Consider the following 15,038-nt stretch of genomic DNA (forward strand, 5'->3'; position numbering starts at 1 on the left):
GGTGATTCCACCGCCTCCATGAGCAGCCTGTTCCAATGCTTGACCACCCTTGCAGTGAAGATGTTTTGCCTCATGCCCAATGTAAACCTCTCCTGGTGTAACTTGAGGCCGTTTCCTCTTGTCCTGTCTCTTGTTATCTGGGAGAAGAGACCTACCCTCACCCATCTACAACCTACTTTCAGGTAGTTCTAGAGAGCAGTAAGATCCCCCTGAGCCTCCTCTTCTCCACACTAAGAATCCAAGTCCCCTCAGCTGCTCTTCCACAGACCAGGGCTCCAGACCCTCACCAGCTTTGTTGCCCTTTTATGAACACACTCCAGCACCTCAAAGTCTCTCCTGAAGTGAGGGGCCCAAAATGGAAACATGGTGTCCAAGGTGTTGTTTCAGCAGTGCTGAGTACAGGGGGTCGATCACTGCCCTGGTCCTGCTGGCCACACTGTTTCTGATATCAGACAAGATGATATTGGCCTTCTTGGCCACCTGGGTACACTGATGGCTCATGCTCAACCATCTGTCAACCTGCACCCTCAGGGTACTTTCCCACCAGGCTTCCTTCCAGCCACTCTCCCCAAAGCCTGTAGCGTTGTGTGGGGTTGTTGCGACCCAAGTGCAGAACTGGCACTTCTCCTGGTTGAACTTCATACAATTGGACTCACTCAAACAGCCCAACCTGTGCAGATCCCTCTGCAGAACCTTCCTGCCCTCAAGGACATCAGCCCTCCCACCCAACCTGATGTTGTATGCAAACTCACTGAGGGTGCACTCAATCCCCCTGGCTGCATCATTGATAAAGTTCTGAAACAGGACTGGCCCCAACACTGAGCCCTGGGGAACACCACTCCTTATGGGCCGTCACCTGGATGTCACTCCATTTACTACCCCTCTTGGGACTTGGATGTACATCCAGCTCAAACCCAGCATAGAGAACACCCAGCCAAGCCATGAGCAGCCAGATTCTCCAGCAGAATGCTGTGGGAGATGGAGCAAAAAGGCTTTCCTAAGGTCCAGTTAGACAGCATCCACAGCCTTTCCCTCATCCACTGGGCAGGTCATCTTGTAACAAAAGAGGATCAGTTTCATCGAGTAGGACCTTCCTTTCATAAACCCATGCTGTCTGGTCCTGACCTCCTGGTTTCGCTGCACCTGCTGCTTGTTGGTGCTCAGGATGATCAGCTCCACAACCTTCCCTGGCACTAAGATAAGGTTGACAGGCCTGTAGTTATCCTCCTTTCTGCCTGTCTTGTAGGTGAGCACAACTTGACTAACATTCAGTCTTCATGGACCTCCCCAGTTAGCCAGCACTGTTGAAAGTAATCGCTACGGTGATGCAATAGAGAAACAGACCAATAATTTTCAAAGGGTTCCTGGATCACAGGATGTCCATTGTCAAGGACAAAATCAAAAGCACCTTGTCCTTCCTGGACATCAACCACAGCTGAACCATATGTCCTCTGTAGCTGCAGAGACATCACAGCAGCAATGCCCTCTCCTGCCAGCACTTCACAGTCCAGCCCTGCATCTCTCTGGCCCCAAGGACAACATGGATTGCTCTCATTAGGGACATCTCATTTCACCTTTACAGTGACCTCTGTCCACCACCCCCGCATGCTCTGCTGTAAAAAATTTTGCTTTCCTCAGACCTTGGACACTTGTTACCCATTATTATTGTTTTTGTGACATGTCTGATCTTGGCCCTGATGACACAGCTGTGGTCCAGCGCACCTCTGCTGTGAAATAACCTAAATCAGGGAAAGGAAGGGGAAAAGTCTTATTTAACCAGAGTGAGGAAGCCTTAGGATCAATAACCTCACATCCTATTGGGGAATTTAGAGATGCTGTGGGTTTACATGGCAAGGGTTTCGGAGTGGTCACGGGGTTTGTAGGGCTGGCAAAGCTGAGAAGAGATCAAGTGCTGACTCCATGGCAATAAACCCACATTCATTTGACTCCAAAATGGACCAGCCCCTGCCCAAATCTGATCCAATGAGCAATTCTAGTGGCACCTCTGTGATAAACCTAAGGCAGAAAGGACAAAACACAAAGGGAGAGGAGTGAGAATTATGTGAGAGAACAACCCTATAGACATCAAGGTGAGTGAAGAAGGAGGGGATCAGTGAGACAGAGGCTTGGATCCTACCAAGACAGAGGTTTGGTGGGACCTTGCAAGCCAGTGGTCAAGTAACCACCTGCTAACAGTCACAGGACAGCACAGTGACAATGCTTCTTTAAGTGTCTGCAGGTTCTTTGCATCAGAATTCTGCTCACCTGGATCTAAAATCCTGCATCATTCATGTCTACCTTGGTTCTAGAAGCAAAGAAATGGTGGAGTCTCATCTTCCAGAGGGAGTGAGGCAGGAGAGCAGCAGAGTGCAGGTGCCAGGTAACATACTGGCAGGCTGTGGCTTGTGCAGAAGGGGTGAACACTCCTTAGAATTCCCTGAAACTGCCTCAGAAGTATAAACTCCATTTTGAATGTTGAAATGGTTGGAGGCTGCTGTCCTTGCAGAGCAGCTGTGCTGAGCTCTGCCACCTGCCTTGGCACTTGGTTCCCTCAGGGTCACAGCTCTGTCTGCAACAGTACCGGCTCCACTTGCCTCTGCGTGGGCCCCTGGCTGAGGGCACTGCTGCACATCTGGGCTGAAGCCCCCCAGCTGTGGCACCAGCCCAGCTCTGCCATGAGGAAACCTGGAACCAAGTGTCCCAGAGCCCGTGGGTGCAAAGGCTTTGCTTCAGAGCAGAGACCTGGCATGGGCAAAGGAGAGCTGAGTCCTTGTACCCCTAGGACTATGCAAGGAAGAGCTTCAATTGACTCTGCAATGCTTACTGAAGCACTGAAGACATCCTCCCCGCCCCTGCCTGTAGAACCACCAGACACACACGCACACACATGCTGTTTAGGAGTACTTAGATCCTTTGCTGCAGTCTTCCTGGTGTCCTGTCTGGTAATGGGTTACCAAAAGTTGATACTCATGCACAAAACTTTATCTCCTCAGAGAAATGCCACTGCTGGACAGAAGTGTCTCTGCCCAGCTGAGGCAAGGAGCATGAGTGATTGCATCAGGCTGCTCCCCAGCAGGTTCCCCTGCAGCCCCAGGGACACCTGGAGGGAGCCCAGAGGGGCAGAGGAGGGAGGCAGGGAGAGCTCAAAAGCAGACCTTGTTGGGATGTTGGGAGGATGCTGAGAGCTCACTGTTGGAGAAATCTTCACAGCCCTTGACCCGGTGAGTCTCTGGCTACAGAGCAATGCCTCTGCAGTTCCTACCCAGGTCTGCAGCAGCTGGGGCAGGCCCAGCCTGTGGGACCGTGTGGGAGCCTTTTGCTGTGGAGGAGGCCAGTGTGCTGCAGAGCAGGGCTTCCCTGCTGCAGCGTGGGAGGGCCAGGGCATGTGGGCTGCCTTGTGCCAGGGCCGGCTGCAGGGCTGTGAAGGTGGCTGTGCAGGCAGGGGTGCCCAGGGCTGTCCTTGCCAGCAGGGTCCCTGCAGCCCAGGGGGCTGTGTGCTGGGGCAGGGGCTCTGCCGCCTGCCAGGGGCAGCTCTCACCCTGCCCAGCAGCTTCGCACAGCTCAGTGGTGACACTGCGTGACACCCAGTAGGGAAGGATTCCTCTATGCTGCATGGTTCAGGGCTGCTCTCAGGTCTAGGTTACCTGAGGACATGTCTGGAAGTCTGATTTCATGAGGAAGGTCAGGGCAGAGATCGGTATCGTAATACAGGGCTCTCCTCAGTCTGTGATTTCATTTTCCTGCTCTTGGGGGCAGGAGGGGGAAGGGAGAGATGAAAAAGGAGGTCTCAAGCTGGAAGAGGTCACTTAGACTCCTAGCTGGAACTGTGAGTGATGAGATCTGCCAGGAGCCTCCTGAAGTGCCCTCAGCCACTCCTCTGTCTATGAACAGCAGCAGCAGCACCTTTGCTGGAGCCATCAGGGTCATTCTGACCTGCCCTTTCCCCCTGCGGACAGGACCCTGCGCCCAGCCAGTGCCCTGCAGACAGGCAGGTTTGTGCGGGGCCAGTGCACAGAGGCTCGGATGGGGTCTGTGAGCACTGACAGGGAAAGACCTGGCACAGGGAAACACCTCCCAGGAGGGAAATCCTGTGCCAGCTGGGATAATATCAGGGACTGAGAGAGCCCTTCCTCTGAGGCATCCCCCTGGCCTGCTCTCCCCGCAGCAAAGCCTCTGCCCTCAGGGCTGGGGGTCCCGAGTGCAGGAGCGGGCTGGAAACTAGGACCATGCGTGGCAATCAGCTGAGGGGAATGTGCTCGAGCTTGTCTAGACAGCAATCAACATGATGAGACGTGTTGACAGAGCACAGGGGAGTGGGGGACGGATGGCACCAAGGATGGCGCCAAGGAAAGGTAACACCTTGCAGTTAATTGCTGGTAGTTAACCACCTGTCAGGGATTGCCTACTATGCAATGCTTAGCTTCAAGAACCAATCTGTTTAAAGCGCGCAGCTTCTGAAAGTGTATAAAACCTCGTGCTTCTGTACAATAAATTGACATTTGCTTGCATCAAGCTGCGTCCCGTCTCTTCATTCGCTGCAAATTGGTGACCCCGACGTGATGCGTTTAAGGATCTAACGTGAAGGGCTCTCGAATCGCCTATCTGAGCGACATGCAGCGAATCCCACAGAACTTTGAATGATCTGCTGAAAGGAAGCAGGAGCCGGCCAGAAATCCCTCCGGAGTTGAGAGGTGAGCTGTGGGAAATCTGTAACGGGGAATCAGGCTTCGTCCCCAGAAAGAGACATTTATGGACTCATAAAGGGTCTTCTAGTCAGATCAGGGAGTCCGTGCCTCAGTCTCCTCAAATGGTGACCCCTATGGTGGTGTTCCGAAGCCTTGGAAGAATAAGGACGGAACTGGTTGGTAAAAAAAGACAGCTCGTGGAAGAGGGCTGCGTTCCGGAGGAGACGGCTTGGCTGAACGATCGTCTTGCTGTCTGGACAGGCGGACAACCTAAACCCCGAGGATAACACCTGTATTCATCAAGACAGGTGAGCAGCCAAGAAACTTTAGAGACTTTGAAAGAAATGAAAATGTGTACATACAGCAGCCAATTGTATGATGCTGCCGCGGAGGGGAACTCAGTGTCGGGAATGCATTTAGCACCTTGGTGGCAAATTCTGACTACTCTTCACCAAGTGTGGACTAATTCTGCTAACGGTGCTAAACCAGAGGAAGCTGTAAATTCCACAAACAGTGTAAGCACTGAACTGGAGGAGGCTGTAAATTCCACCGACAGCGCGACTCTTCTCAACACACTGTCAGCAATGGTGATTCTGTCCACACCTCCTCTGCCCCCAAAGCTTCTGTCACTGATTGCAGCGACCCTCACAACACAGGACCAAGCACGGGAACAGGACAACTCGGACAATGATTCCATTGACACTGATAAACCTTTTGATCCAGGTCCTATAGATCTGGAAAAGGAGCTAGACCTTTCCCCCACCCCTTTGTCTCTCCTGATGCATTGACTGTATTTTTGGGGAGGGTGAAAGGGAGTCTGAGGGATCGGTGGCAGGAATGCAAGTGGGAAACACTTAAGCGAGGGGATTTGGGAGTCGCTATGGCATGTTCAGTATTTTGTCAGACAAATCAACCTGCAGAGTGGCAGCCTGTGCAATACGAGGCTGTTAAAGAGTTAAGCAAAGCAGTGCGGGAAGGGAGGATTCATAATACATTTGTTATTTGTCCCTTCCTGAAGTGATGGCAGAGCCTTGTACACTCACACTGCAGGATTGGAAGTTATTGCTTTGTATGGTACTAACTGATACAGTATATGATGTGGTTATTTGATTTTTGTGAGCTATGTGTAGTGGCCTTGACTGAAAACCTTAATCGGGGAACTGCTGTTAACTATGAGCTGTTGGCTGGAGAAAATTAACCGATTCTGTGCCGATTCTGTGACTCAGGCAAGGTATCCCAGGAACAACTGTTTGCAAATGAATGAGATGGCTATTAAGGCAGTCCGGATGCGGGAGTCTTGCCACAGTGTTGCGGGGTCCTAGAGAGTCACTAACTGTAATACTAACTTTATTGATTGGCTTCAGAATATTTTGCAACAAGTCGAACATCAGGAAGCTCAAGGGATGCTTTTAAAACAACTAGCTGTGATAATGCCAATGAAAATTTTAAATGGGCAACTTTCACAATCGCAACCCCAACATGTGTCAAATGATTGTAACGCAGAACTCACAGCAGACTGTAATTCTCAGGCTGAGTTCTGGAATGCAGCGTAACACATTTTTGCTTCTCTAATCTCTTCTGTAAGAATAGTACACGCTCTTAATTTGCTTAGTAAATTAGGCTGCTAGCTTGCTAAACAAATACTACAAATACTATTTTTTTTTCTGGCTTATTAACAGATGTTGATTCTGTCCATCATATGTTGCTACAGAACCGAGTTGCTATTGATTTTTATTATTAGCACAGGGACACAAGCGTGAAGACTTTGATAGGATGTGTTACGTGAATCTGAGTGACCACTGTGAATTAATTTACAAAAGTATACAAAACTCAAAAGCCTTAAAACAAAGATCTGCAACAGAGCCACGGGCGGGTTGCCTTTGGTCTCTTCTCATGGCTGGGAAACTTTGGGCCATGACTCAAAAGTATTACAGGATTTATTATAATTATCTTTAACCACCTTATTGATGTTTGCCTTATGTCTCCCATGCCTTTTCTTTTCTGTATTCAGTGTTTAGTTGATTGTAAAATAAAGCAGGTCATGGTCACCCAGCTACACACCCCCTTTGCCTCATCGCAATTAACAAGCAAAAAAGAGGACAGAGAATGTCTGAAGAGAGAGATAGGAGGGGAAACTGGAGAATATTTGACCTAACAAGAGATGAGAGAACAGCTGGGTATTGTGAAGGAGACTAGGAAAGATAAACATGGTTATCTAGTGTCTAATAGGTGTCTGCATGCTTGTAGTGATATATAGCTATGTAACTACATGAATGGTTTCTGCCCTGAGCCTGGTGGAGCATACAGCTGCGGTTTGTGTCCTGGCTCAGAGATGTAAATAGGGGCTTCTCTGTTATGGTAAAGTGTCTCTCTTTGCATAAAAAAGAGAGGGAATGAAGGGAATGACCCCAGAGGTATGTTCAGAGAAGGCATGTGATGTTTCGAAATTTTTGACTGAACCAGTTCTTGTTTGGTGTGCCCTTCCACCTATGTATAATGTTAATCCAAAAGAAGCTGATATTGTTTACACTTTGAATGTTGATAATTGTCTTTCTGTAGATGCTTATGTAGTAGGAGGCTATGATGGGAACATGTCGCGGCGGTTCTTCTCTTATCCAGAGTAACAGCAGGGAAAGCATTAAAGAGTTAAATCACCTTGTTTGGTAGGCAGTTAAGCATGTGAGTCAAAATTGCCACTGCTTTTTGTTGTTGGTTCAAGGACACGGCTGTGAGGATTTGGATGGTATGTGCTGCGTGGATTTTAGGCACCCCATTGCAGCAACATGTTATTAAAATCTGAGAAAATTTCAGCCTTTTTGGCATCCATTCACTCAATTGGCAGTATTGTTTGTTTGCTGTTACCTTGGTTGCTGTCATGTTTGCAAGGGCCCTGCAGAACATGGCAAGCCTGGTACTAGCTGTTCAAAAACAAAAAGGGGAAATTGTAGAATTGTACGGAACAGAGACAGTGGGTTATTTTGACATTAATAATATGTCTCAGTTGGTTTTTTAATTAATTAACATGATGAGACATGTTGACAGAGCACAGGGGAGTGGGAGACCGATGGCGCCAAGGATGGCGCCAAGGAAAGGTAACACCTTGCAGTTAATTGCTGGTAGTTAACCACCAATCAGGAACTGCCTAGTATGCAAGGCTTAGCTTCAAGGACCAATCTATTTAAAACGTGCAGCTTCTGAAAGTGTATAAAACCTCGTGCTTCTGTACAATAAATTGACATTTGCTTGCATCAAGCTGCGTCCCGTCTCTTCATTCACCGCACCCGAGGTGTGAGCCACCCCCTCTGCAGCCAGAGCTCCAGCAGAGCCGAGGGGCAGCTCTCCAGCCATGTGCCCCGTGGGGTCCCTCTGCAGAGCACAGGGGCTGAGAGCAGCTGCCCGGCAATGTTGGTGTGTGGGAGGTGGCGAGCACAGCTGGGCAAGGGCAACGCTGCCCTCAGTGCCCGGCACGCTTGCCCTGGCCTCTCTCAGCTGCACCCTCACTCTGTTTTGCCTCCTTTCTCCATTGTCTCTGTTATTTGTTACTGTTCTCTTGCTCTTGCTGTCAGGCTCTCTGGCGATGGGTGTTTCAGCTGCAGAGTCACACACTGATCTTGTGGGTCCATTCCTGCAGCTGTGTCCATGGGAACAAGTGTCCCAGCTTTCCTGCCACCTGGGGGGCTGTGGACAATGCCCTCTGTGGGGATGGGCATTGAGCTGGTTGTCCCTGAATTAGATGCTATATTTAGGGTCCTTTTGTACCTCCCTGACATTTGCTTCCAAGCAGTGAGTTGTCCTCCAGAATACAAACCTGTCCTCTTGCACCCTTTGTGATCTGAAAGCCCCACGGACAAGCGCAGGGATGCTGTGACAGAGAAAATGCTGTTGGGTGGGTGAAATGAGCCCTGTGTGTCCTTGGCTGCAAGCGGGGTGCTGAGACCTCAAGAAAGGGTGAGGGGTCTGTGGTGGGTCAGGCTGCTCTCAGCAGTGCCTGGTGGATTTTCAGGGTGCATGGAAGTGTGGTCACCCTCCACCTCAGGAAGGTGCAAGCCCAGAGACACTGGGAACCAGATGGACAGACCACCTCCCCGCACAGGCACTCACCCACAGGCAATCCTCTTGCCTCGCAGAGCTCGCTGTGTTCCCCCTGAGGGCAGCAGCAATGCTGAGAGGTTCTGACATCCAAGAATACTCACCGACGGAGAGAGGGTAGAGATTTTAAACAAAAATTGAATATTCTCAAAGTGTCTTCACCATTCCCATTCTGTAGCCCTGGCAGTGCAGATGCTGACAGGCATTTCTACTCTGGCACAGGTTTCACATGACAAAGTTGGTATCAGGACTGGTCCCTTCCCCCCCCCCCCCCCACTTCTGCAGAGTGGGGCTGACTGATCAAGAGCCCATGGGCACATGCCCTGCTCTTCATCGCCCACAGGACCAGCACCAAGCAAGGCTCCAGCCACACAGCTGAAGGAAGGTCTGCTAGGAAGAGTAAAGGATGTCTGGGTGTGAAAAGGGGCAGGGGAATGGTCTGTGGGAAATGGTGTTGATTTTGCTCAAGGAAGTCTCCCTTCACTTGTCACTGTCTTTTTTTCCCTGTGACAGGTTCCCATGCCCAGAGGCACCAGATGTCCAACAGCAGCTCCATCACCCACTTCCTCCTCCTGGCATTTGCAGACACATGGGAGCTGCAGCTCTTATCCTTCTGGCTCTTCCTGGGCATCTACATGGCTGCCCTCATGGCCAACGGCCTCATCATCACCGTTGTAGCCTGTTACCAAATCCTTCATACCCCCATGTACTTCTTCCTCCTCAACCTGTCTCTCCTTGACCTGGGCTCCATCTCCAGCATTGTCCCCAAAGCCATGGCCAACTCCCTCTGGGACACCAGGGACATCTCCTATGCAGGATGTGTGGCACAGGTCTTCTTGATTGTCTTTTTCCTTTCAGCAGAGTATTCTCTCCTCACCGTCATGGCCTATGACCGCTACGTGGCCATCTGCCAGCCCCTGCACTACGGGACCCTGCTGGGCAGCAGAGCTTGTGTCCACATGGCAGCAGCTGCCTGGGCCAGTGGGTTTCTCTACGCTGCGCTGCACATGGCCAATACACTGTCACTGCCACTCTGCCAAGGCAATGCCCTGGGACAGTTCTTCTGTGAAATCCCACAGATCCTCAAGCTCTCCTGCTTACACACCTACGTCAGGGAAGTGGGGCTTATTGTGCTTGTTACTTGTCTAGGCTTTGGTTGTTTTGTTTCCGTTCTGCTGTCCTATGTGCAGATCTTCAGGGCTGTGCTGAGGATCCCCTCTGAGCAGGGACGGCACAAAGCCTTTTCCACATGCCTCCCTCACCTGGCCGTCATCTCCCTTTTTGTCAGCACTGCCATATCTGCCTAACAGAAGCTCTCCTCCACCTCTTCCCCATCCCTGGACCTGAGGCTGTCAGTCCCGTACTCAGTGGTGCCTCCAGCAGCGAACCCTGTCATCTACAGCATGAGGAACCAGGACCTCAAGGGTGCACTGAAGAAACTGAGGCAGGCAGGTGTCTCTCAGCAGACATAAACTGTTTACATATATACAGAAGGAACTTTTAATTAATGTGTGGAACCTCCTGTGCTATTAGCATTCTATCTGAGACAGTCCTGTTTGTCCCAGTATGTCTGCATCCACTCCACTTCCTGAAAGGCAGGAGTCCAGACTGTCTAACCCAGCAGCCTTTAAACATGTGTCTTCGAGGATGATGCACCTGGATTTCTGTTTCACATCTCTGTAATAAAAGGCCGTTTTCTCAGTGCCCATGTCTGGCGGTTTGGCTCTTCTTCCAAAGGTGAGCTCAGGAACAGGCTGAAGGAATTGCCCCCAGGAGTGTGCTGCTGGGCTTGGGTTCCCCATGGCTCAGGGGAGGAGGGCATGGGGCAATGCACTAGGGAATGGGTCTGTGTTGAGCCTTCGCGTGTGGGTGCCCAGTGCCCATGGGAATGGTGGGTGACTGCAGGAGCAAGCTGCAAACTAGGACCATGCATGGCAATCAGTTAGCTGAGGGGAGTGTGCTCGAGCTTGTCTAGACAGCAATCAACATGATGAGCTTGTCTAGACAGCAATTAACATGATGAGGCATGTTTGCAGAGCACAGGGGAGTGGGAAATGGATGGCGCCAAAGTTGGCGCCAAGGAAAGGCAACACCTTGCTGTTAATTAGCCGCCAATCAGGGATTGCCTAGTATGCAAGGCTTAGCCTCAAGAACCAATTAGTTTAAAACGCGCAGCCTTTGAAAGTGTAAATAAAGTCGTGCTCCTGTACAATAAACCGACATTTGCTTGCATCAAGCTGTGTCCCGTCTCCTCATTTGCCGCAGGTGACCAACAGGGATGTGCCTGGGACCATCTCCCTGGGCTTTCAGGCACCGCTGCCCTGCACAGCAGCACCGCCTGCTCAGGGCCATGCCTGAGACCACATCCCTGGGCAAGAGCAGGTGTCTCTCTGCACGCCCCAGCTGGGGCAGGCTGCTGTGTCCCTGGTGCACCAGGAGGTGCCTGGGGAGCCCCCAGGCCAGCAGTCTAGTGCTGGGGACAGGGACTGGCCCGGAGGGGCTGCTGGGAGTGGGCAATCAGGGTCTGTGTGAGAGAAGAGCAGCAGACAGAGGGGGACACTGGCCTCTGTCCCCTCATGCCATGGGTGGTGCCAGCCCTGGGGCTGACTGGCAGGATGAGACCCCTCTCTGCCCACCAGCATCTCCTGTGCCCTTGTGATGGTCTATGGCCATGGGGTGAGTGCCCAGAGCTCTGCAGCCCCCTTTGGGTGGGCAATTGCATGGGGCCAGCCCAGCGTGGGCTGCTGTGTCTGCCTGGGCAGGGGAGAGGGCAGGGGAGGTGGGCAGAGCTGGGGGGGGGGGCTGGGCTGGGAAGGGCCTGGGAGAGGGAAACACCAGTGTAGAGCTCAGCTGTGTGAGTGTGCATGGTGGGGGTGCAGAGCAGGGTAGTCCTGGTGCAGACCCAGGGGTCATGGTGAATGAAGCGAGGCACCAAAGGAGCGGGACTGAGGAGCCTGGTCTGTGCCATGTACCTTGGACACCTTGGGGAAGATGTAGCAGGGAATTTTTCCTCAGGAAGTCCCAAACACTGCTCATTTCCATTTGTGGTCATACATCGTAGCCCCAAAAAGGGACCGTTCCTTCATCATCACCTCTGTCACCCTCTGTGACTTAGTGACATCAAACTCCATTGCCATTTTGAAATATAATGGGAGCCAGTTTCCTGCTGACACTTGTTCCACACATGTCCCATAGCTCTTGCCTAGTTGGTCTCTCAGCCAATGGCGTGGTCAGACACCTTCAGCCACATCATGTGCTCATGGCTGTGTTTTTAGAAATATTGATACAGGCCATTGAGTGAGGTCCCACCAGATGGCCTGGGTCCAGTACTCCAGTCTCTCACTCTTAACAATTTCTCAGATAAAATCCCAACTTTGAGTGTCCTTCTCCATAAGGTGTTCGAGGCCCCAACCATTCTTCTGGCATCTGCAGGACTTGCCCCAATGTGTCAGGGTCTTTCTTTTGTTAGAGAGCCCCATTCTGGGTGTAGCAGTCCTGATGTGGTCCTGTGGTGGGTTAACCTTAGGCAGTGGCCAGTCAGTCCCCCGCTGTTCATCCACTCCCCCGACTCCACAAGACAAAGGAGAAAATAAACCAGCAATGCTCATTGGTCAAGATAAAGACGGAGAGATTATTAACCGATCACTGTCATAGCCAATGGCGTGTTGTCTTTCCAAAGATCAACTTAATTTATTGCTAATTCAACCAGATTTTGACTGTGAGAAACAAGGACCAAAATATTAAAGACGATGCCCCTCACAGTTTCTCCCAGGGCCAAATTACACCATTGTTCCCAGTTCATCTACACACCCACAGCCATGGAGGCACTAGGGGGATAGCAAAGAGGGGGTTGATGGTACAGAACATCTCTACTGCTCCTTTCTCCTCACACTTTTGCCCTTCTCCAGATTGGGTCCTCTTCAGGGACCCCAACATCTTTGTGCTCAAAGGGTATGTGGTGTTCATTTTTTCTGTCTACTTTTCCTCTTGATACTCACAGAATTACAGAAATGTTGACATTGGAAGCGACCTCTCGAGATCATCCAGTGAAATGTGCTAGCCGAGGTACAGTCAGCTCAAGCATGTTGTTCAAGGCCTTGGCTAGATGGGTTTGGAGTATCTCCAGGGATGGACATTCCACAAACTCTCTTGGCAACTCTTCCAGTGGCTGATCATCCTCAGAGTCAAAAAGTGTTTTCTTGGGTTCAGATGGAACTCTGTATACATTCATAAGAACCTCACAAGGATTTTTTTTCTTCTCCTGACTAAGCAGTTGCAGATCTCTCACCCTTTCTTCCTGGGAAAGATGTTCCAGTCCCTTCAAGCAGCTTGGTGGCCCTTTGCAGAACTTGCTTTAGTAGGTCAACAGATTTTTTGCCCTGGGAAGCCCAGCCCTAGACACAGCACTCCAGATGTGGCCTTGCAGGAGGGGGCCTGGAAATCAGGACCGTAAGTAACAATCAGTTACCTGAAAGGAATGTCCTGGAGCTTGTAGGCCACAAACCCTGGGAGGACAAGGAGGGTGAATAGATAACAACCCACAGAATGCTGTCTGTTGAGTCATGCAGAGAATAGATAAGGAGATGAGGAAAGATGGCACCAAGGAGAAGTAACAAGTTGCTGTTAATTGATGACTGTAAAAACTTACTGAAAATTTCCTTTGTTTGTTGTTAACCAATTAGGGATTGCCTAGTACGTAATGCTTAGCTTAAAGAACCAATCATTTTAAAGCACGTAGCCTCTGATAAACATATATAAACTCATGATTGTGTACAATAAATCGACATTTAATTGCATCAAGCAGCGTCCCGTCTCTCCATCGCAGCAGTGCTGAGAGGAGTGGAAGGGTCACCTTCCTCCATTGGCCAGCGATGCTTTTCCTAATGCAGTCCCCACAGCTGTTGGCCTTTGCCATGAGGGTGCATCAATGTCTCATGCTCAGCTGCTTGTCCTCTGTCACCCAAAGGTCCTTCTCTGCAGAGCTGCTCTCTAGCTGCCCTGCCACCAGCAGGATAGCCACAGAAGGGCTGGATCACAGCCTGGCCTCCCCCAGGGACTTGCTCAGCAGCAGCAGCAGCAGCAGCAGCAGCAGCAGCAGCTTTTCCCTCTTGGAGACGAGCTTCACCTCTGGCACAGGCCGCAGGGTGCTACAGAGTCACCTGGGAGAGCAAAGCCCTCTCCTGCCAGGGCTGCACAGCCCAGGCCTGTTTCCCTCTGGCCTTGGCCACTGCAACCTTTGCTCTCGTGGTGGGAACCCGCTTGGTCCTTCTGCTGCCCCCTGCCATCCCCTCCAGCATCCTCTGCTGGGCAGCAAACCCTTTCCACACAAGGGCTCCCAACCCTGGGTACCGGTGTCCGTGTGACAAGCCTGCCCTTGGCCCTGGTGCCACACCTGAGGTGCTGCAGCCCACATGGGCCTCAGAGCCCACCGCCTGGGTGCGCGGGCAGCAGGAGCCCCCTGTGCCACCACAGGGCTGTAACGTCAGTGCCATAAGTGCTGAGGAGGGGCAGGACAGCTAAAGAGGGTCCCAGATAGGAGAATCAGCCGAGTAACAGCAATTACACCAATATGGCTACATGTCGTCCTCCTTTATTCAGCAACTTTGTCTTATTTATACTTCTAATGCACTGTTCATGCAGCAGCAATTACGTATTCATGCTATTTGTTGATTGGTTGTCAATTACGTATTCATGTTGCAAGCCCCTAATAAGGATGTGCTAGCTAAGCGGTTTACATATCTTCATTGGCATCTGGCCTTGTTCTTGTACAATACTCATTATTCATTATTCTGCCTATTCAAGGACAGTACAAGATTTTCAAAGTAACTTTGCAATCTGCAGGCCAGGGATGTCCAACTCCTGAGAGGGTACAGTATGCCCTTGTTCTGCCAGGAAATCCCTTAGACATCCCCCTTTTTCTTTTTGGACAAGCCAGGCTCGATCAACAATTGATTCCAAACCTTTCTTCATACAGGAGAAAATACAACAAAAGATATCAAGCACAGCAAAGATAATAACAAAAAATCAAAACCCATCCATCAATAGAGTTTTTGACTCTAAGTTTCCCCATCTCTTAAGCCAACCGTCGAAAGGATTTTCAACAACAGTGAATTTCTTCGTATTATCTTGCAGTTGGAAAAGCTTTTTGTGAATGGACTCAGAATGATCAGAAAGATTCATAGAGCACATTCCCTCAAAATCCTCACGGCTGTGTCCTTGTGCTAATAAAAGAAAATCAATAGCAGCTCGATTTTGTATTAAAGC

General features: G+C 50.7%; 1 protein-coding gene across 1 annotated transcript; it reads left to right on the forward strand.

Annotated features, from left to right (window-relative positions):
- Positions 1-9,310: 9,310 nt before the first annotated feature.
- Positions 9,311-10,246, forward strand: LOC130142677 (olfactory receptor 14I1-like). Its single transcript, XM_056324985.1, has 2 exons — positions 9,311-9,688; positions 10,085-10,246. Exons 1-2 carry the CDS (start codon positions 9,311-9,313, stop codon positions 10,244-10,246), a joined length of 540 nt encoding a protein of 179 aa, XP_056180960.1.
- The last annotated feature ends 4,792 nt before the right edge of the window (positions 10,247-15,038 follow it).

Source organism: Falco biarmicus, chromosome Z, assembly GCF_023638135.1.
Source record: "Falco biarmicus isolate bFalBia1 chromosome Z, bFalBia1.pri, whole genome shotgun sequence".
NCBI lineage: Eukaryota > Metazoa > Chordata > Aves > Falconiformes > Falconidae > Falco > Falco biarmicus.

Coding starts and splice junctions, on each gene's coding strand:
- LOC130142677 (XM_056324985.1), top strand. CDS start 9,311: ATGTCCAACAGCAGCTCCATCACCCACTTCCTCCTCCTGGCATTTGCA. Junction 9,689..10,084: donor GCTACGTGGCCATCTGCCAG/CCCCTGCACTAC, acceptor TCTGCCTAACAG/AAGCTCTCCTCCACCTCTTC.